Raw genomic sequence first — 27335 nt, 5'->3', positions numbered from 1 at the left:
TGCTCCTGGTTCACCCTATTGTGTAGCAAAAACAGTAAGCTTTATTGTTTTGCTAAATCATTCACCTTAACTTCTTTTTTCTCCTGATATCTATAGAAAGTAGCAGGTTTTTGTACATTTATTCCTACTTCTTTATTTATAAGGGTTATTTGTCAGTATAATAAGCTTGATATAATTTGCTTGGAATAGCTCTGAAGATGATTTAAAGAGTCAGTATTATAAATTCAAAAAAAGATGGTTCCAGAATGTTATTTTTTAGATATTTAAGAGAAATATGTATTCATTTGTATCTTTGCAAATTTATATAGCTAGACCTGTGTTTCTGAATTCAAAGACTGTAAATACTACATCTCTTAAAGTTGTAGTACCTTCCTGTACTGAAGTAAATGGATTAATGTGACTTAATTTAGTTAAAATCAGTGTACCAGATTTTTATGGTCTGTATTTTCTCTTGTACAGGGGAGATGCAACAATAAAGGCCCTGGTACATCAAGAAGCTGTCTTCTTAGATAGAGAACTTCACAGAAAAGTATAGCCATACTCTATGAAGCTATTAAAGTAGTACTGGCTCTTTTGTCACCTGAAATATTTAAAAGTAAGTTAATTAGTGCATCTTTACAGTTGCCCCATTGCTCCCACCACTGACACTTCCATTACCCAACCCTCTGCAAATAAAGTGAAAATGAAAAAGACTCTGGGTGTAAGATATATCTCCCTACTTTGCCTTTTAGTATGCAAATGTCTCTTAAAATTATCTTGGGAAAAATTTACCACAGCTTAAAGGCTGTCTATAGTAGAATAGCTTCTCTAAGCTATCCAATTATACTTCTTTACAATTTTTTCCTCAAATCTTGATAACTTTGTGTGACTCTAGAATTTTTTTAAACATAAATTAGATTGTGATCATTTTTTGCCCTGTTACGTCAGGGAATATCCTGAGAGTTGATTACTATTATTTGTGAATTTCTTCTTTTTTTAAAGTTTATATATATATATATTTTAATTTTTTTTCAACGTTTATTTATTTTTGAGACAGAGAGAGACAGAGCGTGAATGGGGGAGGGGCAGAGAGAGAGGGAGACACAGAATCGGAAACAGGCTCCAGGCTCTGAGCCATCAGCCCAGAGCCCGACGCGGGGCTCGAACTCACGGACCGCGAGATCGTGACCTGGCTGAAGTTGGACGCTTAACCGACTGCGCCACCCAGGCGCCCCTAAGTTTATATTTTAAATGTTTATTTACTTATTTTGAGACACAGGCAGAGAGAGAGGGAGAGAGAGAATCCCAAACAGGCTCCATGCTCAGCACAGAGCCCAATGAGGGGCTTGATCCCACGAACCATAAGATTACGATCTAAGCTGGGATCAAGAGTTGGATGCTCAACCGACTGAGCCACCCAGGTGCCCCTGTGAATTTCTTCTTAAGGTAACAGTAGTGACAATCACAGTGACTCTGAATATGTGTAAAGCATTCTGCAGAGTATACCCAATACCGAGAAAAGGATGTATGAGTTTAGGACTCCAAACACTACTAATACAATGTGGACAGGGTTTTGCATGCAGCTATAGAAATATGAAATAAGGACAAATGTTTTCTTTTATGCACCAGAAAGGTTTATTATGCATTTTAAAGATTTATTTAAGTTTTGAGTCTGTGAACTACATAGGCCAATGCATTAAAATGGTTCCCAGCAGACATTTACCCGTAACCCTGGTTCTCCCGCAACTCCAACATTGCCTGTAGGTCCAGCATTTCCCTGAAGAAACAAAGGGAAAGATTAAACTTTTTTTCTACTAAAACAACATGTCTAATAATTATGGAAGGCATATCATGAGGATAGGAATTTTAAAACACTTCCCAGTTTTTTCTTTTTCCTGGATTAATTTTTTGATAATATTTTGCCCCACTAGCTTTATCATTTCTGTTTCTTCTCTCTCTCTTACACACACACTCACACACACACACACACACACACACACACACACACAGTATAGGTAGATAGATACATAGATAGATAGATAGATAATTTTTTCTGACAAATATTTTTTCTGACTTACTTGAGAACACTTCCCATTTTTATCTGCTATCCTTCACTTGCTTTCAGAATTATGGGTATTTGCCAAAATGTGGCAAACATAGGGAATTCAGTATTGAAAGTTTAGAGACCATTCCTTTTACTATTTAGAAAGGTTACCTTTGCACCTGGTTCACCTTGCAGACCTGCTTCTCCCTCAATACCTGAAGGGCCCTAGAAGAGAAGATTTGACACATTGTCTGGATATATTCCTTCACCAGTTGCAATGGCAATAACAACCTTATAAGAAGATGGTAGTAGTTTTTAGCCCAAGGGTGAGATACCTATGTTCAGGAAAGTATTTTGCTGTTACTTTATAAACATCATCGCATAAGACCAGATAATTCTGGGACCTTTTAATAGTTCAAGTGGTAAGACATCATCACCTAAGTGAGAACTTTTAAGACCAGTTTCTTCAAATTCTTCCTCTCATATTTTAATCCTTGGTCCTCATATTTTAATCCTTGGTCAAAGAGAAATCACTTCCCATTTCCTCTTCTAATTTTCTACCCTCATATTCTTACATAATATTCTCTGTTTTTTCACTTTTTACTCTTCCATCCATTTCTGTTGAGCCCTTTGGAGCACACTCCCTTTAAAAATTTCAGTTTTCTTTATTCATTTTATAAAAAATATCACACAGGGGCGCCTGGGTGGCTCAATCGGTTAAGTGTCCGACTTCGGCTCGGGTCATGATCTTGTGGTTCATGAGTTCAAACCCCATGTTGGGCTCTGTGTGGACAGTTGAGAGCCTGGAGCCTGCTTTGGATTCTGTGTCTCCCTCTCTCTCTGTTCCTCCCCCAGTCGCACTCTGTCTAGCTATCTCTCTCTCAAAAATAAAGAATAAAAAAAAATCACACAAAGGTGATATGAGTTAATTCACATTATGGAAGATGTTTATGGTATCTTTTCCACTTTCCTTTCATGGGTGGGTCCAGTTGGGAAGCACTTGGCTCCTTTTACCTTGAAAACGTAAACTTCTTACAACCTCTGGCTATCTCTAGACCTGGAGCTCCTACAATTGCTATTGTAGTTTGTTTCAGAGATGCTTCAGGGATGTTTATCTTGTTTTGAGCATATTAAAGATACCCTCCCCACTCCCCTTCCTTGTTCTACCTTCTTCTTCTCTCTCACGTGTATGTATGTATGTGTGTGTATGTATAATCACAAACACATACATATGTATTTTGTAATTCCCATGTTTTTGGAATAGAGAGGTAGTTTAAAGCATTCACTCACAACACTATCTTGACCAAAAGCTTTCTGTTTCCTTTCTACCTTTCAGTGATTCCTCAGTAGTTCTGATCCATGGGTGATACTCTTCCATAGAACTATTAGAGCTTAAACTATCTTTTATGTCATAGTATCTATCTCATAGGGTGTTATGAGAATCCATTAATACAGCAAAGCACACAAGTACTACTAGGCACATAGAAAATGCTCCATAATTGTGGGCTATTATAATTATCATTAATATAATGCAAATTCATAGTTTCCTTCTAAAAGCTTGACTTTTATTTATTTATTTATTTTAATTTTTTTTTTCAACGTTTATTTACTTTTGGGACAGAGAGAGACAGAGCGTGAACGGGGGAGGGGCAGAGAGAGAGGGAGACACAGAATCGGAAACAGGCTCCAGGCTCCGAGCCATCAGCCCAGAGCCCCGACGTGGGGCTCGAACTCACGGACCGCGAGATCGTGACCTGGCTGAAGTTGGACGCTTAACCGACTGGGCCACCCAGGCGCCCCAAGCTTGACTTTTAGTAAGGTATATCTGCCCTTTCACTTGCCTATAGTCATTTCCCTCTCCCATTATCCTCAACCATTATTCTAAACCAGCAAATTTCCCTCAACTGCCCTACTCAACCCCTACTTCTTATCACAACAGAAATTATGTCTCCTACTCTGTTAAAAAAAACTTCAAGTTATTAGGTATGACTTTTCTCAGCTTTCTTTAGGCTCAGAAGATGTGGCATAGTATAGGTTATCAGCATTAGTTTTTGAGTCAGATGTGTATTCAAAGCCAGGCTCTACTAATTCTTAACCTTGGGCGGATTAGTAGATGATGACCCCCATCTCCCTGATAATCTTCTCTGATCTCAGGAAAGGTATTGCCATCCATCCTGTTGCACAGCCTAGAAATCTGGGAATAATTTTTCACTTCTCTTTTTTCTTTACTTCCCATATTCTACAAATATGAAGGTTCTGCAGAATTTCTCAAATCCATCCACTTCTTTCCTTTTCTATACTTACTACTTTAGTTCAGAAGTCCACCATTTCCTGCCTGGTTGAATGCAAAGGCCCTTTAGTAGGTATACATGGCTTCACTCTTGTCTTCTCAAATATATCCTCTAAGCAGCTGCTGGAATTATCTTTCAAAGATTTAAATCTGACTTTATCACTGCCCTGCTTATACCTTACAATGATTTAACACAGACCATAAGATAAAACAAAACAAAAAGGCAACCTAATGAATTGGAAGAAGATATTTACAAATGGTATATTTGATAAGGGGTTAATATCCAAAATTCATAAAGAACTTATACAACTCAATACAAAAAACCATTAATCCAATTAAAAATGGGCGGAAGACATGAATAGTTGGCCAACAGACACATGAAATGATGCTCAACATCACTCATCATCGGGGAAATACAAATCAAAACTACAATGAGATGTCACCTCACACCAGTCAGAATGGCTAAAATTAATAAAACAAGAAATAACAGGTGTTGGCGAGGATGCAGAGAAAGGGGAGCCCTCTTACGCTGTTGTTGGGAACACAAACTGTTGCAGTCACTGTGGTGGGGTTTCCTCAAAAAATTAAAAATAGAAGTACCCTATCATCCAGCAATTGCACTACTAGGTATTTACCCTAAGAATACAAAAAACACTATTCAAAGGGATATATGTACCCTGATGTTTATAGCAGCATTATCAATAATAGCCAAATTTTAGAAAGAGACCAAATGTCCATCTATTGATGAATGGATAAGGAAGATGTGGTGTGTGTGTGTGTGTGTGTGTGTGTGTGTGTGTGTGTACATACCATGGAATATTACTCATCCATCAAAAAAGAATGAAATCTTGCCATTTGAAATGACATGGATGGAGCTAGAGAGTATTATGCTAAACAAAATAAGTCAGAGAAAGACAAATACCATATGATTTGACTCATATGTGGAATTTAAGAAACAAAACAAATGTTCACAGGGGAAAAAGGAGAGAGGAAAACCAAGAAACAGACTCTTAACTATAGAGAAAAAACTGATGGTTACCAGAGGGGAGGTGGGTGGGGATATGGGTTAAACAGGTGATGTGGATTAAGAAGTGCACCTGTTAGGATGAGCACAAGGTGTTATCTGTCTTGAATCACTATATTGTTCACTTGAAACTAATATTACACTGTATGTTAACTGGAATTTAAATAAAAACTTAAAAAAGAGAGAGAACTTTATGTGTATAAAATTAGGTTCACACAACGGTCATCCCTACTTTTAATGGAATTTTAGGCTTTGTTTTCTGAATATGAAACACAACACTACAGAATTATTCTTTAAATATATACTTAATGTATCAACTTTACCTTGAGGAGTCTTATAAAAAGTACTGAGTACTAGTGAAATAACAAGAAAGAGGCACAAAAAAATTACCTCAGCACCCGTTTCTCCAGGAGGTCCAGCATCACCTGGCAATCCTCGTGGTCCCTATATTAAGATAAAATTTAAGATCTGAGAATCAAAGTTACTCTGTATTTCAATTAACATATGCATCTAAATATGTAATTTGTAATATATCATATGTAATAGAATACATAATTCCTTTAACAATGTATTACTTTACTTTTGTATAAAAAAATTATAAGTTTATAGTTGATTCATTTGTGTGCATGTGTGTGTATGTGTGTGTGTGTGTGTGTGTGTGTGTGTGTATGTTATGTGTATGAGAATAGTATTAGGCTATGTTTGCATTCAAAAGAAAAAGAAAGAAAGGACAGTACCTTTCATTCCCTAATTCACTCATCCCTTCAATAAACATTTATCAAGCACCTAATAAGTATGAAATATCATGCTAAGGGTTTTCAAAAGTTACCTTATTTGGTGGATATGACAATGATATGTCTACTGAATATTCCTGACAAATATGTGACAAAAAATAGCATTTTTCAAGAAGCAAATATATGACTTCCAATGAAATAAAAATATGTTGTAGTTTATATGGTATTGAGTGAGTCCAGTTCAACAATATCTCTGTTTCACATGAACAGATATAACAGTGTTTACCCATATAGATAATCACTAAGGTGCAATAAATGCATGTTGGGGCCTTCGTGGGAATCTTGGTCACTGTAATATTGAATAGTATAATTTTAAGTAAACAAGTATTGAATATTTTACTGCATAAACATCAGATTGCTGAACTTAAAGATGTGTGGAAGCCATTTCACTGGCTAGAATTATTTTAGAATAATACTTATTTAGCAACTACAATATAATGCTATTTCTCCAGCCATCCAAAGAGGCTACTTGCAGTTTTTGACCTTTTTAGAAAGCACAAAGAAGCTGTTTTCTTAGATTAAGAAAAGATAGTTAAAATTTTCTATGAGATTATGCCCCCTAACAATTTTGTGAACACCTCACTTAAAAAAAAAAGTGTAGTAATGGGAAGGAAAAAATGTGCTATCATTGGTTGTCTTCAACTGTTTTCTTAATTGTTACAGTCAGTAATGTTCATTTTAACATTTAAAAAGTATGGCAAGTACCAAAAAAAACCCAGATTAAGTATATATTAAGTATATTTACCATTCAGAGGTTACACTGTAAATATTCTTGCATATTTCCTTCTAGCTCTGTTGTGGGGGCATACTTATAAATAATGTAATTATCTGTTTTATGCTTAAGATTCTATTTTGAATATAAATATTTTATCATGTTGTTGTAAATACTTCATAACAACTTGTTCAACAGATACATAATATCCATTCATCTCATATTCTATAGTACTGTAATCTAGTCATTTTCTTAATAACAGACATTTATATTGTTTCTATGTCTCCTTTACAGTAAATATTACTTTACTAGATTTATTATATGCATGTTAGACTATTAGTGAATGTTAGGACCTGTAACATCAGGTGATATTGTCAAATAGCTGAGATAAATATTTGAAGGCTAGGGTTGTAAGGTTGCATAATCCATTAAAAGTATTAAGAGGTCAATGATGTTTTTCATTTATGGCTAATTAAATATTATGTATAATATTTTACAATTTATGAATTCTTGGGGCGCCTGGGTGGCGCAGTCGGTTAAGCGTCCGACTTCAGCCAGGTCACGATCTCGCGGTCCGTGAGTTCGAGCCCCGCGTCAGGCTCTGGGCTGATGGCTCAGAGCCTGGAGCCTGCTTCCGATTCTGTGTCTCCCTCTCTCTCTGCCCCTCCCCCGTTCATGCTCTGTCTCTCTCTGTCCCCAAAATAAATAAACGTTGAAAAAAAAATTTAAAAAAAAATTTATGAATTCTCCTCAGAATGTATTTCTACACTGTTATAAAGATGCTGAGAGAAACATGTCTGTGCAGATGTCTTTGTGTGTATTCTGAATATTCTCCCTTAGAAGAGAGTCTGAAATGTACCATTTAGTCACAAAGTCAAGTACATTTCCGGAAAGGTTGCAATAACTAACTTTTCACAAGAAATACATAAAAGTAAAATCTATTTCATTGAATTCATGCCAACACAAAATATTCATTTTTAAATTCTTCTTTAATTTGATGGACAATCTCTTATCTAAAAATGTGTATATATTTAACTATTAGCAAGGCTGAATATCGTTTCTGTTATTTGTTTATCAGCTATCTGTAATAATCTATGTATTACTTAATCATGTCTTTTGCCTATGTATTTTTGGAGTCATTTATAAAATTTGTATGAGTTTTTTATGTGCTGTGGACACAGACTTTCAGGCATCCTATTTTATTGTTAACGTCTGCCCAGTACGTAGTTTATCATTTTATTTTTAAAATATATTATTAGGTTGCCTGGGTGGCTCATTTGGTTAAGCATCTGACTCTTATTTTGACTCAGGTCATGATCTCACAGTTTGTGGCTTCAAACCCCATGTCGGTCTCTGATTCTCTCTCTCCCTCTCTCTTGGCCCCTCCCCTTCTCGTGCACATACTCTCTCTCAAAATAAATAAATAAGTTTAAAAAATATATTGTTAAAGATAGCTTTTTTCCCACTAAATGTGATCACTGTTAAATCTGTTAATCTTTTAAGACTTTTTCCATCACATTTAAGATTAAAACATCTATTTCCATTTAATTATTCTATATTATTTCATTTAAGCTTTTTAAAATTAAAGTTTATTTATTTATTTTGAGAGAGAGGCTTAACTGACTGAGCTACCTAGGCATCCCTAATACATTAATTTTAAAAATTGTCAATCTTTTAGTTAGGTAATAATTTGACTTTCTACTTAAGTCTGTTTTTGGGTCTCTTAATGAATTTTTGAAGTTTTCTTCATATGTGCCCCATCCAATTCTCATTAAGTTTATCCTTATGTATTGTGTTTTGTTTCTGTCTACAGTGGGATATATTTTATTACTTATACACAGAAAAACTTATTTTTAAAAATATTTATGTCTTGCCATTATATTACTCTATCTCAGAAATTGAAAAATACAGAATTAACTTTTTAGGTTTTACAAGTTTTGGGGGTTTATTTTAAAATTTCACTAAGTAATAATGCTTTCCTTTCCTTATATTATCATTTCTGTGTCATATACCACTACACTGGCTAAAACTTTTTGAATAATGTTAGAAAATATAGTGACCGCGATCTTATCTTGTGGCCTATGCTTCTAGTGTTTTAGTGTTTCTTAGCAGGTTAGGTGAGGATACAAGATAAGCCACTTTCCCTTATTACAGAACTATGCTTATGTTACTAGAATATTTTGTTTTAACTAATAAACTTTATTTCTTACAGAAATTTTAGATGTATAGAAAAATTAAACAGAAAGTACAGAGTCCCCATATACCACCCTGCCTAGTTTTCCCTATTATTAATATCTTATATTTGTTACAATGGATTAACCAAGATTGACACACTATTACTAACTGAAGTACACAGTTTACAATCTGTGTTCACTCTGTATTGTACTGTTATATGAGTTTTGAGAACTGTACATCATGTCTCCATTGTGACAGTATGATACAAAATAGTTTCACTGCTTCCAAATTGTCCTGTTTTCCCCCTATTCATCTCTGGTCCTCTTCCCCCAACACCTGGCAACCACTGGTCTTTTTAGTGTCTGTGTAGTTTTACCTTTTCCAGAATGTCATATAGTTGGAACCATAAAGTATTATACTTTTCAGATTGTCTTCTTTTACTTATCAGGATGCACTTGAAAGGTCCCTCTGTCTTTTTGTGGCTTAATAGCTCTTTTCTTTTTATTGATGAATAATATTTCATTATATGGATGTATCACAGTTTGTTTATCCATTTACCTTTTGAGGACATATCAGTTGCTTCTACCTTGGGCAACTATAAATAAAGCTGCTATAAATATTCATGTGCAGGTTCTTGTGTGGACATTAAATTTTCCACTTCTAGGGGCGCCTGGGTGGCTCAGTCAGTTGAGCGTCCAACTTCGGCTCAGGTCATGATCTGGCAGTCTGTGGGTTCGAGGCCCATGTTGGGCTCTGTGCTGACAGCTCAGAGCCTGGAGCCTGCTTCAGATTCTGTGTCTCCCTCTCTCTCTGCCCTTCCCCTGCTCATGCTCTGTCTCTCTCTGTCTCAAAAATAAATAAAAACATTAAAAAATTTTTTTTTTACATTTTCCACTTGTTTTCATACTCAGGAGCATGATTGCTGGATCATAATGGTAAGAATATGTTTAGCTCTGTAAAAACCTGCCAAGTTGTGTTCCAAAGTTGCTGTACCATTCTGTATTACCATCAACAATGAATGAAAACTCGGTTATTCCACGTCTTTGTACACATTTGGTATTGTCAGTGTTTCAGATTTTAGCCATTCATATAGGTATGTAATAGTATGTCACTGTTTTAATTTGTACTTCTTTAATGACATATGACAAGCATATTTTCATATGTTTCTTTGCCATCTGTATGTCTTTGGTGTAGTGACTGTTCATATCTTTTGCCTACTTTTTAAATGGATTGTTTCCTTATTATTAACTTAAAAAATTTTTAAATATTTATTTTTGAAAGAGAGAGACAGAGCACAAGACAGGGAAGGGCGGAGAGAGAGGAGACACAGAGTCTGAAGCAGCATCCAGGCTCTGAGCTGTCAGCAAGGAGCCCAACGTGGGGCTGAAACTCACAAACTCTGGGATCAGACCTGAGCTGAAGTCGGATGCTTAACCAACTGAGCCACACAGATGCCCCTCTTACTGTTAACTTTTAAGAGTTCTTTCTGTATTTTGTATACAAGTCCCTTATCAGATCTGCATTTTGCAAATGTTTTCTCCCAGTGTGTTGCATGTCTTTCATTCTCTTAACATATCTTCCACAGAGCAGAAGTTTTTAATTTTAATGAAATCCAACTTATCAATTTTTCCACTCACAAATAATGCTTTTGGTGTTATAAGTAAAAAGTCATTGTTAAATCCAAGATCAGTGAGATTTTCTTCTTATGTTAACTTATAGAAGTTTTATAAATTTTGAACTTAGGTCTATAATCCATTTTGAGTTAAAATTTTTTTCAAATATTTTTGAAAGTTGTATTCTGAACCCTTATTTTTTTAAAAGTTTTATTTATTTATTTTGAGAGAGAAAACCAGCAGGGGAGGATCAGAGGGATAGAGAGAGATCAGGGGAGGGACAGAGAAAGAGAGGGAGAGAGAGAGAATCCCAAGCAGGCTCCGTGCTGTTAGCACAGAGTCCCAACCGTGAGATCATGACCAGGGCGGAAATCAAGAGTTGGATGCTTAACCAACTGACCTACCCAGGTGCCCCACCTGCAACCTTGTTATAACTGCTTATTGGTTCCAGGAGTGCTTTTTGTGTATGTGTGTCAATTGTTGGGGTTTTCCACATGGTTGAGTTCATACCTACTTTGTTACTGTTTTCTATTTGTTCCTCTTGTTCTTTGTTTTGTCTTCCACCCTTTTTTTAGCCGGCTGTGAATTTCAATTAATTCCATTTTCTCTCTTATTTTACCATATCAAGTATACTTCTTTAAAAAATTTTTCAGTGGTTTCTCTAGAGTTTGCAATGCACATTTATAATTAATTCAAGTCTATTTTCAAATAACACTATATCACTATACTTATCCATAAAATGAGAGTAAATACACTGTTACAATTACCATTTTGCACCAATACCTGTTCTATTAATTAAGAATAAGAAAAACAAATGACTTGATCTTACTTTTATATATTTCTTCTAAAGCTTTTCCTTTCTTCTGTTTCTAGAGTCTCATCTATATAATTTTCCTTCTCTATGAAGAACTTCTTTTTTTTTTTTTATTTAATTTTTTTTTTTCAACATTTATTTATTTTTGGGACAGAGAGAGACAGAGCATGAATGGGGGAGGGGCAGAGAGAGAGGGAGACACAGAATCGGAAACAGGCTCCAGGCTCTGAGCCATCAGCCCAGAGCCCGACGCGGGGCTCGAACTCACGGATCGCGAGATCGTGACCTGGCTGAAGTTGGACGCCCAACCGACTGTGCCACCCAGGCGCCCCTATGAAGAACTTCTTTTAACATTTCTTGCAAGGTTGGTCTACTCGTGACAAATTGCAACAGTTTTTGCTTGTCTGAGAAAATATATTTCTACTTCACTTTTGAATTCCCAGTCTGAAAATTTCTAAGTCTCTGACATATCTGAGTCTGTTCGTGATGCTTGCTTTGTCTCTTCAGACTGTTTTTTCCCCCTTTTATCCTTTTCCCCCTTTTATCCGATATTTTGTTGTTGTTGTTGTTGTTGAAAGCCAAGTAAGATGTAAAACGACCCGAGGTAAATAGGTCTTTAGTGTAAGGTTTTATGTTATCTGGCTGGGAATTAGGCTGTGTTTACTGTTTGCTGCACTATGGTGTCAGAGGATAAATTTCCTCCTAGTGTCATTGTGTTTGTCTTGTCCATTGTCTTCAGGCTTTCCCAGAGACACCTTTAAAAGGTTTAAAAGGTTTAAAAGGTTTGTGTCTGTAGTTCTTTTAGCTGTAATCCTCAGCTATTAAATAGGAGCCCTATTTATGTGGTGGTGAGTTAAGGTGGGGGGTGGGAAGAAGCATTCTATAGTTTTATGATATAGAAATGGCTAGGGCTGGGAATTGTTCTTCCCAGTCCAGTAGGCTTTGGTGAAACCCCAAACAGTTAGCTCTGACAAAGCAGGTTCCCTTGAGGGCAAGCCTTGTTAAGGAGAACAGAGAAGTCTGGGTATATTTCAAAGTGGTTATTTTTCCCATCCCACTGCTAGACGCAGAAATAGACATTTCTCTGAACTTTATAGTGAGAACCTAGCAGGTCTCCTGGAGGTAAAACTCAGTAACAAGTGGGGCCTTCTTAGGAGCCTCTCTTAGTTTTTTAACACTTAAGATACTCTAAACTGTGTCTTCAGCAATTTGTCAATTATAGTTTAAAGTGCTCCTACCATCCAATTACAGGCTTCTTTTTAAAAAAAAAAATTTTTTTAACGTTTATTTATTTTTGAGACAGAGAGAGACAGAGCATGAACGGGGGAGGGTCAGAGAGAGAGGGAGACACAGAATCTGAAACAAGCTCCAGGCTCTGAGCAGTCAGCACAGAGCCCAACGCGGGGCTCGAACTCACATACTGCGAGATCGTGACCTGAGCCGAAGTTGGACGCTTAACCGACTGAGCCACCCAGGCGCCCCAATTACAGGCTTCTGCTTCTGGTAAGCTCTGGTTGTCTCTATCCTCCTGTCTGTCTCTCCAGTTTTCAGGCAATAGTTTGTCCTTTGACCTCATTGATCTAAAAAGAGTTGTTGATTTTCAGTTTGCTAGGCTTTTGCCTTATTGTAAGAAGGGGAATGGCAGCTTCCAAGTTCCTTACAATTCAGACCAGAAATCGTTTTATTATAAATTTTAATAAATCAAGAGTAGTTGCTGAATTTTAATGAGTACTGGTTTTTAGCATTTTCCCAGTATATCTGTTATATGTTATAATAAGGTTTTCTTAATATTAAGTAATTTTCCCTTTGTAATTCCTCTTTTGCGTCATCTTTCACTTCATTCAGTTAATTCTTTTTATATAGTTGATTTTACTTGATATTTTTGGTATTTAATTGAAATTCATCTCTAGCCTTTCATTTTTTCTTTTTCTGTATGGCTTTAGAATTGTCAAAATTTTACTGAGACACTGATATGGGATCTTCTTTCATCATTTGTTTCTAGAACTTTTGCCATTTTTAATATCTTCATGAGTAATTTAATGTTAGTTTTCATCAAATACTTTTAATTAGCCTGAGAATCCTGTTAATTATCTTTTAAGGTAAGTGGAAGTGACTTCTGGTACTCAACTAAGGAAGTGTACATAGAAAATAATATTTTTCAAATTGGAGGGTATATTCTAAAGCAAGCTTATCAAGAATTGACCTTTTTTAAACTATAGCACTCCCCTCATCTTCCTTTTTAAAGGCAATTTTCAATGTTTAAAGATAGCAAAAATATTTATTTGGGTCAGCCAGACACTTAGGAATCATACTTTACATATGGAAATCTATCTCCTATAGATTTTATATCTCCTTGTGAATCTTTTATATCCATACACTTCTTTTTTTCTGCTAATCAAAAGGGTTCTACCATCTCTTACTTGGATTATTGTAACAGAAAGCAGTTCTTGTCCATTCCTAGTCCCTTCCAGTTTGTTTGAATAATCTTTGCAACACAATAATATCATCATAAAACTAGCCCTATCTCTTCAAAGACATTATTTTCTTCGTATGATAAAAATACAAATCCTTGGTAATAGGGCTCATAAAGCCACATGTTTTGTTCTCTGCCTCTTTTGCCATCCTTTTCTTTTTTTTTTTTAATTTTTTTTTTCAGTGTTTATTTATTTTTGGGACAGAGAGAGACAGAGCACGAACAGGGGAGGGGCAGAGAGAGAGAGGGAGACACAGAATCGGAAACAGGCTCCAGGCTCCGAGCCATCAGCCCAGAGCCTGACGCGGGGCTCGAACTCACGGACCGCGAGATCGTGACCTGGCTGAAGTCGGACGCTTAACCGACTGTGCCACCCAGGCGCCCCTTGCCATCCTTTTCTTACACTTACTTCCTACCTGACTCTGTGCCCCCACCAGGCTAGTCTTCTTTAAGATCTTCAAATAAATATGCAGAGCTTCCTCTCAGCTCATGTTCTCTCTAAAATGACCTCTCCCCATCTTTGCCTAAGTAACTACTATTCATTCTTCAGATCCCAGCTCAAATGCTCCTCCTCCTGAAGCCTTCCCTAAGAATAGTTTCTCTGTTATACATTCTCTTAGAATTGGATGCCTGTACTTCACAGCATTTAGCTCAGTTTGCAATTTTCCATTGTTCTCTGTGATAATCTAATTAGTACATATTTACATCATTAGACTGAAACCTCCATACTTACCACCATACTCCCAGTGCTGGTACTTAATGAATATTTGTTGACTGAATGAATGAATGGTCAACTATCCAAACCCCAATATTTGCATTGCAATGAGAAAATTAGTTTGAATCTTGTCTGGGAAAAAGACAACTCTCAGGGGTCTTGACTATAGAAAAGATGTGGTTTCTCTTACTATTCTTAAAATATAAATCTCCACATATCTTCTGTGTCTCTCATTTTACCAATTTACTTCCTTTCTTTTCTATAATTTAACTAGGCAACTCAAATATATAAAGCAAAGCCCATAACATCCATTATAAGCTTATTTGCATTTTATTTACCAGACCCACTGACCCAGTGACCTGAATGTCAAGTTTTAGGTGCTATTAAACTATTAAATTGTTTATACTTATAGTAACAAACATTTTCTTGTATAAAGCCTAAGCTATTGTCTCTGCTGTTGGCATAGCTCTTTTGACATACTTTACTTAAATGTGTTCCTTATTAAGTTAGTTTCCATTGCATTTCACTGCATCTAATATTACTGGCTGACTGATTTTGCTTTTTGGGTATAAGACCTTTTGTTAATTCAGTTTGACAAACATACACTAAATTGATCTAATATGCCAGGTATTATACCAGGCAGGATTATAAACATGAGAAAAGTGGTCTCTAACTTCAAAGAGATATAAAATTCTTAGAGGAAAGAGATATTTAAGTAAATAATGTTAAAGACGGTTGCATTATTTTTGGTCAAATAAAGATTAGGATACAACAAGAGATATAAAACAGGGAGAGAACCAAAAAGAGTTCATTTATAAACATCATTTTTAAAATTCTTTATTTGGAGAGATTTATATTTACAGTTACATGTTTACTTCTTGCTTAGAGAGCTTACACCAGAGATTAAATATGTAGAGGAGGAAATGAACACAATTTGGTAAGAATAGCTCTTTGTTAAATTTTCCACTTGCTACTAGCTAAATGAATTATGCAAAGGCCACCTGTAAACCTTTGGGTCAACTAATAGATAAGATCAACCCAGTAGAATTTCCAAGACTATATTGTATTATAAATCTTACAAGCATGTTATAGCATATTACACCTAATACTATTAACCAGAAGAATGACTACATAGGAAATAAAGAATAAGTTGTGAGAAAGTGGGTGTGAGAAAGTCTTTCCTTTTAACAATCATTTTCCATGGAAATTTTATAATCGAATCACATTTATGAAATTGTGATGTAAGATTTTGCATTACTGGTGTACCAACGTTTCTGTCATGTTTGTGCATTTGGGCCCATCAGATGTAGAGTTTGGCTTCTTTGTATGGTATTTCATTACAGAGTTGGCCACAAAAATATGATTGTGTGTGTGTGGCAATGTAATAATCATTATAAGAACAGCTAGCCATTCACAAAGAAAATTTCTGTGAGTCAATAAAACAGAGCTGTCTTTGTTGAAAATAGAAATATGTGAAGTTTTAGCAGTTCCAGAGAGATAGGAACATTTGACAATATAAGACCAGAAAGGTAATAAAGACTATATTCACAGCAAAATATTTTCTATAGAATTAGGTGTCCATGATAAATGCTGCTTTCAAAAATGTACCACCACAGTACAGGAGGGCAATAACAAGAAGGTAAATGTATATTATGAGGAAAATACAATTAGAAAAATATAAAGTTAAACTTACTGGTTCTCCTTCAAGTCCTCTGTCTCCTGTACTCCCAGGGGGTCCTTGTAAACCCTGAATAAACAAAGGCAAAATTTGAAGAAAAAGTGATACTTGAAAATGTTTTAGTTTCCTTACCTCAGCTTTCCTTTACAATCCTCCCACCTAACTTTTCTGTCAACCTCTATTCTCTCTTTTCTTTCTGTGGTAAAATATACATAACATAAAGTTTTCCATTTTAATACTTTTTAAGTGTGCAGTTTTGTGGCATTAAGTACCTTCACATTGTTGCACTACTATAATCACTATTTATTTTCAGACCTTTTTATCTTCCCAGACTGAAATTCTATCCCCATTAAAAAACATCCTTTCTCCCTCCCCAGTTCCCCTGGAAACCACAATTCTTGTGTTCCGCCTTTAATTACTTAAAGTGCCTTATATAAGTAGAGTTATACCACATTTGCTCTTTTGTCTCTGACTTATTTCATGTGGCATAATGTCTTCAAGTTTCACCAATATTGTAACATGTATCAAAACTTCCTTCATTTTTGGAAAGGAGGAGATGCTAGTGCAGTATGAAAACCCTAGGCTCACCTAGTCCCACAAATACAAGGTAACTATAAAATCATCCTAGGTACCCCAGAAATCAACCTGAAGACTGAAAGAACAAACTCCACAACTAAAAGGAGAGAAAAGTCACACTGAAGAAGGCAGGAAGTATAGAGACATGGTTTAGGGGAGAAATGGATCTTGGCTGCTGTGTAGGGGAGGGAGTAATGGTTTTGGAGAAGGTCAAGAGAGAGGAGCACACAGCGGAATGCAAAATGAGAATGTTTCCCATACTATTGGCTTAGGAAATCAGAAGGGCTGAATTTTGTGAGTTTTTGCACTCACTGGGGCTTAAAGCCTAGAATTTTAAAGGTTAACAGGCTTGGCAGAGATAGAGCCTGAAAAGCACTGCACTGCTCTTGGACAGAAGGCAGGCAGACAACCTAGGGGCATACAGTGTGGAAACAGTAATATGAAGAACTCCTCAGGCACAGTGGGGAGATGATTCACTCTTCTTGGAGTAGGTCTCTGAGAGGCAGCTTTCAAGGAGATGCCTCTTCACTTCTCTGGAACAAAGTTGCTGCCAACACCATTTTTCTCCCCCATCCCTCAGCATAAACACAGAGCCACCTGCAGGAAAAAGCACAGTGCTGGCACTGTCTGCCTACCATGCTTACACTAAGCCCCACCACCCTGCACTCTGGTGGAACTGCCTTTCTTGGTCATGCCTGCCTCAGTCCCAGTGTGGCAGGCTCCTCTGCAAGAAGACCAACACAAATCCCTGACCACATCACATCTGCCTACTAGAGAGTTTTGCAGGGCCTCAATTCTGGTGGAGGCGGTGACAGGTCTCATTTCACAAGAAGACTAGAGGACACCTAGTTACATCTCACCACATTCAGGCCAAGGACCAATAATTGCCCACAGCAGGCAAGAGGAGCCTCTGCCGATGAACAGCCTGAAGGGTAGAGCAGCTGGAACAAAATAGCAGGGCATATGCAGCACACACTGGAGACACTCCCTGAAGTGTCAGGTCCTGGATACTAACTTATTTCTTCATAAGGTCATTACTTTCAGGAACAGGAGACATAACTGGCTTTTCTAACACAGAGAAGCAAGCAGAGACTTAGACAAAATGAGAAGACAGAGGAATTTATCCCAAATGAAAGAACAAGATAAAGTTGTGGCCAGAGATCTAAGCAAAACACATATGAGTAACATGCCTGAAGGAGAATTTAAACCATGATAAGGATACTCGCCAAAGTTGAGAAAAGAATGGAGGGCATCAGTGAGACCCTTATCACAGAGATAGAAGAGTTAAAAAAAAGAATCAGTCAGAGGTGAAGAGTGCAATAAATAAGATTAGAAACACACCTGATGTAATGAACATCAAGTTGGAAGAAGCAGAGGAATGAATTAATGACCTAGAAGACAAAATAATGGAAAGCAATAAAGCTTAACAAAAGAGAGAAAGAAGAATTATGCAAAATGAGAATAGGCTTAGGGAACTCAGTGGCTCCATCAGACATAGTAACATTTGTTTTATAGGAGTCCCAGGAGAAGAAGAGAGAAAAAAAGGGGCAGAAAATTTACTTGAAGAAATAATATCTGAAAACTTCCCTAATCTGGGGAAGAAAATAGACATCCCAATCTAGGAGGCACAGAGAATTTCCATCAAAATCAACAAAAGTAGACCCACACCAGACATATCGTAATTAAATTTGCAAAATTTAGTAATAAAGAAAATATCTTAAAAGCAGCAAGATAAAAAGAGTCCTTAACTTAAAAGAGAAAATCCATAAGGCTAGCAGGAGGTTTCACAACAGAAACTTGGCAAGCCAGAAGGGAGTGGCATGATATATTCAAAGTGCTGAATGGGAAAAATCTGATGCCAAGAACACTCTATCCATCAAGGCTATCATTCAGCATGAAAGGAGAGATAAAGAGTTTCCTAGACCAACAAAAGCAGAAGGAATTCATGACCACTAACATAGCCCTTTAAGAAATATTTGAAGAGATTCTTTGAGTGGAAAGGAAAGACAAAAAGTGACAACCTAAAGGCAGGAAAAACACAAAATCAGTAAATCAGTAAAGGATACAAAATGTAATAACACACCTAAAACATGGTGCAGGAGAGGAGAAAAGAATGGGTTCAAAGTTAAATGACCATCAACTTTAAATATAGACTGCAATATGCAGAGGAGGTTATTGACAAATCTAATGGTAACCATATATTAAAAACCACTAATAAATATGCAAAGAATAAAAAGAAATAAATACAAACATATCACTAAGAAAATCAGAAAACCAGGAAAGAGGCGAGAAAGGATCAGAGGAAATCTAGGGAAACAACCACAAGAAAAATAATAAAATGGCAATAAATACATATCTATCAATAATGACTTTGTAAATGGGCTAAACACTGCAATCAAAAGACACAGAATGTCAGAATGGGTAAAAAAAAAAATAAGGCCCATCTATATGCTGCCTACATATAGGAACGGAGAAGTATTTATCATGAAATGGATGTCAAAAGAAAGCCAGAGTAACAATACTTATATTGTATAAACTTGACCTTACTTTTTGAAAAATGTTTATTTAATTTTGAGAGAGAGAGAGAGAGAGAGAGAGAGAGAGAGAGAGGAGGGGCAGAGAGAGAGGGAGACACAGAATTCAAAGCAGACTCCAGACTCTGAGCTGTTAGCACAGAGCCCAATGTGGGGCTCAAACCCATAAACCATGAGATCATGACCTGAGCTGAAGTTGGACCTTTAACCTACTAAGCCACCCAGGCATCCCAATAAACTAGACTTAAAAAAAAAAAAAAGACTGTAACAAGAGACAAAAAAGGACCCTATATAATCACAAAGGGGACAATCCAACAAGAAGATATAACAATTGTAAATATTTATGTACCTAACGTGAAGCACCCACATACTTAAAACAATAACAAACATAAAGGAACTAATTGATAATAATACAGTAATAATAGGGGACTTTAACACACCATTTACATCAATTAACAGATGATCTAAACAGAAAATCAACAAGGAAACAATGGCTTTAAATGACATGTTGGACCAGATGGAATTAACAGATATATTCAGAATATTCCATCCCCAAACAGCAGAATACACATTCTTTTCAAGTGCACATGGAAAATTCTCCATAATAGATCACATATTAGGTCACAAAATAGTCCTCAACAAATACAAGAAGAATGAAGTCATACCATGCACCACACACTATGAAACTAGAAGTCAACCAGAAGAAAACATCTGGAAAGAACACAAATACATGGAGGTTAAATAATATGATACCAAACAATGAATGGGTTAACACATTCATGGCTTTTTGGGTCAACCCAAAAAAGAAAATAAGTACATGGAAACAAATAAAATTGAGAACAGAATGGTTCAAAACCCTTGGGATGCAGCAGAAGTGGTCCTAAGAGAGATTATATAACAATACAGGCCAACTCAAGAAACATCTCAAATAAACAACCTAACCTTACATCTAAAGGAGCTAGAAAAAGAACTACAAACAAAACCTAAGGCCAGCAGAAGGAAGGAAATAATAAAGATTAGAGCAAGAATAAATGATATAGAAACAAACAAACAAAAACCCACGATAGAACAGATCAATGAAACCAGATCTTCTTTGAAAAAAATCAATAAAACTGATAAACCTTTAGCCAGACTTACCAAGAAGAAAAGAGAAAGGACCCAAATAAGTAAAGTCACAAATGAGAGAGGAAAAATAACAACCAACACCACAGAAATATAAAAATTTACAAGAGAATATTATGAAAAACTATATGCCAGCAAATTGGACAACATAAAAGAAATGGAAGAATTCCTAGAAACATGTAAACTATCAAAACTGAAACAGGAAGAAATAGAAACTTGAACAGACAAATAACCAACAAAGAAATTGAATCAGTAATCAAAACATTCCTAACAAACAGAAGTTCAGGACTAGATGGCTTCGCAGGTGAGTTCTACCAAACGTTTAAAGAAGAGTTAACATCTATTTTTCTCAAACTATTCCAAAAAAACAGATAAGGAAGGAAAACTTCCAAATTTATTCTATGAGGCCAGCATCATCCTGATATCAAAACTAGATAAAAACACTAAAAAAAAAAGGAGAATTATAGGCTAATATCTCTTATCAACATAGATTCAAAAATCCTCAAATAATACTAGCAAATCAAATTCAACAATACATTAAAAAAAATTATTCACCACAATCAAGTGGGATTTATTCCTGGGTTGCAAGGGTAGTTCAATACTTGCCAACAAATCAATGTGATACATCACATTAATTACAGAAAGTTTAAGAATCATATAATCATTTCAAATGATGCAAAAAAAAAAAGGTTTTGACAAAGTAAACATTCATTCATCATAAAAAGCCTCAACAAAGTAGGTTTAGAGGGAACGTACCTCAACATAATAAAGGTGATAATATGAAAAACCCACAGCTAATACCATCTTAAATGGGGAGAAACTGGGAGCTTTTCCTATGGTCAGGAATAAGACAGGGATGTCCACTATGACCAATTCTATTCAACATTGTACTGGAAGTCCTAGCCACAACAGTCAGACACCAAAATGAAATAAAAGGCATCAAACTGGCAAGAAAGAAGTAAAACTTTCACTATTTGGGATGATATAATGCTATACATAGAAAACTCAAAAGACTTCACCAAAACTGCTAGAACTGACAAATGAATTCAGTGAAGTTGCAGGATACAAAATCAAAGTACAGAAATCTGTTGCATTTTTACCCACTAATGATGAGGCAGCAGAAAGAGAAATTAAGGAATCAATCCCATTTACAATTGCACCAAGAATATAAGATACCTAGGAATAAATATAACCAAAGAGGTGGAAGACCTGTACTCTGAAAACTATAAAATATTGATGCAAAAATTGAAGATGACACAAAGAAATGGAAAGACATTCCATGTTCATTAATCAGAAGAACAAATATTGTTAAAATGTCTATGCTACCCAAAGCAATCTACACATATAATGCAATTCTTCTCAGCATTTTTCACAGAGCTAGAACAAATAATCCTAAAATGTATATGGAACCACAAAAGACCCCAAATAACCAAAGCAATCCTGAAAAAGAAAAGCAAAGCTGGACGCATCACAATTCTGCACTTCAAGCTATATTACAAAGCTGTAGTCATTAAGACAGCACGGTACTGACAGAGAAAGAGGCAAATAGATCAATGGAACAGAATAGAAAACCCAGAAATAGACCCACAACTATATGGGCAGCTGATCTTCAACAAAGCAGGATAGAACATCCAATGGGAAAAGACAGAATCTTCAACAAATGGCATTGGGAAAACTGGACAGCAACATGCAAAAGAATAAAACTGAACCACTTTCTTACACCATACATAAAAATAAATCCAAAATGGACGAAAGACCTAAATGTGGGACAGGAAACCATCAAACTCCTAGAAAAGAACACAGGCAGTACTTCTTTGACATCAGCCATAGTTACATCTTTCTAGAGCTGTATTCGGAGACAAGGGAAATAAAAGCAAAAAAAAAAAAAAAAACTATTGGAACCTCATCAAAATAAAAAGCTTCTGCGCAGCAAGGGAAACAATCAACAAAACTAAAAGGCATCCTATAGGAGAAGATATTTGCAAATGGCATATGTGATAAAGGGTTAATATCCAAAATACATGAAGAACTTATAAAACTCAAAACTCCAAAACCAAATAATCCAGTTAAAAAATGGGCAGAAGACATGAATAGACCTTTTTCCAAGGAAGACATACAGATGGCCAGCAGACACATGAATAGATGCTCAACATCACTCACCGTCAGTAAATGCAAGTCAAAATTACAATGAGATATCACCTCACTCTTGTTAGAATGGATAAAATCAACAACACATGAAACAACAGGTGTTGGCTAGGATGTGGAGAAAGGGGAACTCTCTTGCACTGTTGGTGGGAAAGCAAACTGGTGCAGCCACTCTAGAAAACAGTATGGAGTTTCTCAAAAAGTTAAAAATAGAACTACCCTTTGATCCAGCAATCACACTACTAGGTATCTACCCAAAGAGTACAAAAACACTAAATCAAAGGGATTCATGCACTTTGATATTTATTGCAGCATTATCTACAACAGCAAATTATGAAATCAGCTCAAGTGTCCATAGACTGATGAATGGATAAAGAAGATGTGGTATACATCTACACACACATGCGTGTATACACACAATGGAATATTACTCAGCCCAAAAAAATTAAAAGAATGAAATCTTGCCATTTCCAATGACATGGATGAAACTAGAGCGTATTATGCTAAGCAAAATGAGTCAGCCAGAGAAAGACAAATACCATATGATTTCATTCATATGTGGAATCTAAGAAACAAAACAAACAAGGCAAAAGGAAAAAGAGAGAGAGGAAAACCAAGGAACTCATAAGTATAGAGAACAAACTGGTTACTAAAAGGGTAGTAAGTGGAGGGATGGGTTATATAGCCAAAGGGGATTAAGCAGTGCACTTGTGATGAGCATCTGGTGATATATGTAAATGCTGAATCACTATATTGTACACTTGAAACTATTATTTACTCTGTATGTTTAACTGGACTTTAAAGAAAAACTTAAAAAAATTTCCTTCATTAATAAAGTTCAATAATATTTAATTTCATATGTATACCATATTTTGTATATCTATCTATTCATCCAGCAATGGATAGTTGGTTTTTCTACCTTTTGGCTATTGTGAATACTGTTTCTATTAACACTGGTGTAAAAGTGTCTGAGTCCCTGCTTTCAATTCTTTGGGATATATATCTAAAGTGAAATTGATGGATACTATGGTAATACTATGTTGAACTTTTTGAGGAACCACCTAACTGTTTTCCATAGCAACCCCACCACTTTACATTCTCACCAGCAATGCACAAGGGCTCTGATTTTTCTCCATCTTTGTCAACACTAGTTATCTTCTATGCAAATGTGTGTGTGTGTGTGTGTGTGTGTTTTTAATAGTAGTTATCTTAATGGGTGACAAGTGGTATCTCATTGTGGTTTTGATTTTCAGTTCTCTAATGACTAGTGATATTGAACATCTTTTCATATGTTTATTGGCCATTTGCATATCTTTTTTGAAGCAATGTCTATTCAAGTCTTTTTGCTCATGTTTTCATCAAGTTGTTTTTTGTTGTTGAATTGTAGGAATTCCTTATATCTATCTATATTCTTATACTTAATCCCCACTAATATACAGTGACAAATATCCAGAATTACTTCAAATTTAGATTTTGTACCTTTAATATTGATATAAAAATGATTTTTCCTCCAAAAATAATAACTTGTGATATATTAGTAAGTATAACTTATGCCCTTAAGACCTGGAGAGGCATAGGCGTCTCAGAACCTAGACGACCAGAAATGTCTAAATTGAGCTAATATCCTTTATTTTCCCCTATTTTTATACCATGCCATCTATGGTACCATTAAATTGAGTCTCAGAAGTGGAGGTGTATTCTAAAATAGTATGTAAAACTAAATAGAATTCCACGTCTTCTTTGATCCTTCCATTTAAAAATTTGTGGAGCATGTACTATGTGCCAGACACTGATGACAGTTGATGATGTAGAAAATACTGCCCTTGTCTATTTGCAATTTGCCTGCTCTACATTATTGACCTTGGGAAGGTTGGCAAATATACGGTGGATCACAATCACCATTTTATATTAAAACTAAAAGCTAAGAAAAATATGACATTAAATCGGAAGTAAAGATATTAAAAACTCCTAGCAACATAAAGCTTTCCAAGTGATAGCCATTAATGCTATATTTAGTTGTGTATGGTTCTCTGGTTAAGGAAAGGAAGATATGTAAAATCACAGACTCACATCTGACTAAGGCCCTATTTCAGTCATGAAAATTATACGCTGCCTACATTAAGGCTCCAAAATGAAGAGACAGAATCAATGTAAGGGTTCCCTTTGTGCTTGGTATACCAACTGACACATAGAGCAGAAGTTCAGAACCTTGAATAATGTCTGCCCAATTTGCTTTGTGAAGTATGTTTGTATACAATATCAAGCTTAATATATACTTTTAATGATGTCATTGGTGCATAAAAGCTGTTTGGCAAAGTTATGAAATAATCTATGGATTCTACTTATTTTTATTACAGACAGGAAAGAAAAGCATAAGCTGGTACAAAATAAAAATTCCCTTTAAGGCTTTTCAGATACTATTGAAAATATATTCTTTGTAGTAGAACTTCTTGCTCCATTACTTCAGTCCAGCAACTACAATAATGATGACCAGAAGAACAAGTATGTGGTTGCTATATATTGAGAGCCTATGACAAGTACATAATGAATATCATTTGATATAATTATAGAAAGTATCTCATTTTAAAGACAGGAAAACTGAGGCTCAGAGATGTTAAATAATTTGTATAAAGCCAAAAACAGTTAGTTAAATGGCAGAACCACTATTTGACTTCCAATGTCTGACTCCAATGCCATGTTCATCTACTATACTGAACTGCATTTTACTGATTTCAACAAGAAATCATTCAATGCCTTTTCCATTTTCAGTAAATGTAAAGATCATCCTCAAAGACTTTTTATGAGAATAAGCAAGGAAGCATATGAATGTTATTTCATTGTAGGATTATAAAAACTATGTGCATCATTATCTGAAAAGGGAGGAAGAATTACTTTGTCTTTTGTAAAGATTAAGAAATAAATCTTTCTCAATTATTCTGAGTTCCTCCAGAGAAAACTACTTAAAGAAGAACCGTTAAGAGTTTCCACTTCCAATACTGGCCAATAGCTCCTATCAAACCAACTTATACAGGTATAACTATAAACCCAAGACAAAATATTTTTTAAAAACATTGGAGAAAGACCCACAATAGGCAAAATTTAGAGTGGAAAGGTCTACATGTAGAAGAAAGGAATTTCACTGTCTGATTTTTTTTTTTAAATATGGCTTTTCAAAAAGAAGGTAAGATATGTAGGATAGTTAAGAAAAAAGGGGGATAAAAACCTGCAGTCTTACTGGCATGGAGACCCAGAGGGTAGAATATGGAATGACCATAGCTGTAGGGAAGTCAGCTGTATGGAAGAGAAAGTCAGAGAGGAGGAGCCTGAAGTTCTGAGTATAACCTCTGCCTAATTCTCTTGCTGGCATTTGAAGTATGTATTGATGTGGTAGAACTGAGCAGCCCAGCAAAGCCTAAAAGAACTGGACAGATATTTCAGCAGCCATTTACCACAGAGGAGAGAATATCTGGAGTTTAAAAGCAGTCAAGTAAAGAATTTGCCAAATTAAAAACCAAAATGAAACAAAGAGCACTCTTTAAAGAAATATAACAGAATTTGGAATTTCTACAACAAATCATTTAAGATGTCCAAGATATAATTCAAAATTACTGGACAGGAAAAATTTCCCATATTAACAAGAAAAGGCAATTAACACAACAACACTCAAGATTACCCAGATAGAATTATCCCATAAGGATTTTAAAGTAGCTATTTAAAATATGCTCAGTAATGTAAATAAAAATACACTTATGGTGAATAAACAAACAGGACATCTCAGGACAGCATCTATAAAAAATGGAAGTTATAGAACTGATAATTAAACACCTGAAATAAAACTTAAAAATTCGATACCATAAATAAAATTTCACTGAATGGACTTAAAATGTGAGTGAAGATAGAGTCATATTACTCTATTGAAAAAAGTAAAAAGGAAAAAGATTAAAATAGGAATGAATAAAAGCCCCAGAGACCTAAGGGATGATATCAAAATGTTTAATATATAATTACTTGGAATTTTTGAAAAAGAAAAGGAGAAAGAAGATAAAATAGAAAAAAAATCAAAAGAAATAAAGTGGAAAATTTTCCAAATTTAGTGAAAATAGAAACTTACATACAAAAGAATCTCAGCAAATCTCAAGCTGAATAAATGTGAAGAAAATTCATCTAGGCACATCATACTTAAACTACCAAAAGCCAAAAATAAAGAGAGAATCTTGAAAGGAGCTAGAGAAAAATGATATATTACATATGGGGGAAACAATGATAAAGATAAATGTGGACTTCTCATCAGAAATAAGAAAATGGCCATGTCATCTTCATAGTGCTGAATGCAAACAAATAAAAGAAAATCTTGTCAACCCAGAATTCTATATCCAGTGGAAAAATATGATTTCACTCATATGTGGAATTTAAGAAACAAAAAAAAAATGAGCAAAGGGGGGGGGCAGAGAGAGAGGCAAATGAAAAAACAGACTCTTAGCTATAGAGTACAAACTGAGGGTTACCAGAGGGCAGGTGGGTTGGGATGGATGAAAAACAGATGATGGGGATTAAGGAGTGCATTTGTGATGAGCACAGGGTGATGTATGAAAATGCTAAATTATTATATTGTATACCTGAAACTAATATAACACTGTATGTTAACTA

At 35.4% G+C, this 27335-nt stretch overlaps 1 protein-coding gene across 1 annotated transcript in view; it reads right to left on the bottom strand.

Moving 5' to 3' along the window:
* Nucleotides 1-27335, bottom strand: part of COL24A1 (collagen type XXIV alpha 1 chain) — a 410128-nt gene that overhangs the window by 121967 nt on the left and 260826 nt on the right. The window contains exons 33-37 of the mRNA XM_047871498.1: nt 16327-16380; nt 5728-5781; nt 2195-2248; nt 1703-1756; nt 1-15 (exon numbers count right to left, since the gene is read on the bottom strand). The exon at nt 1-15 is cut by the window's left edge and continues 39 nt beyond it. Of these exons, the coding sequence (XP_047727454.1) occupies nt 1-15; nt 1703-1756; nt 2195-2248; nt 5728-5781; nt 16327-16380 (231 nt within the window). The remainder of the gene's footprint in view (nt 16-1702; nt 1757-2194; nt 2249-5727; nt 5782-16326; nt 16381-27335) is intronic.

This window comes from Prionailurus viverrinus, chromosome C1, assembly GCF_022837055.1.
Source record: "Prionailurus viverrinus isolate Anna chromosome C1, UM_Priviv_1.0, whole genome shotgun sequence".
NCBI lineage: Eukaryota > Metazoa > Chordata > Mammalia > Carnivora > Felidae > Prionailurus > Prionailurus viverrinus.
The sequence above is the reverse complement of the archived record's forward strand: the minus strand, read 5'-3'. Positions and strand labels throughout refer to the sequence as shown.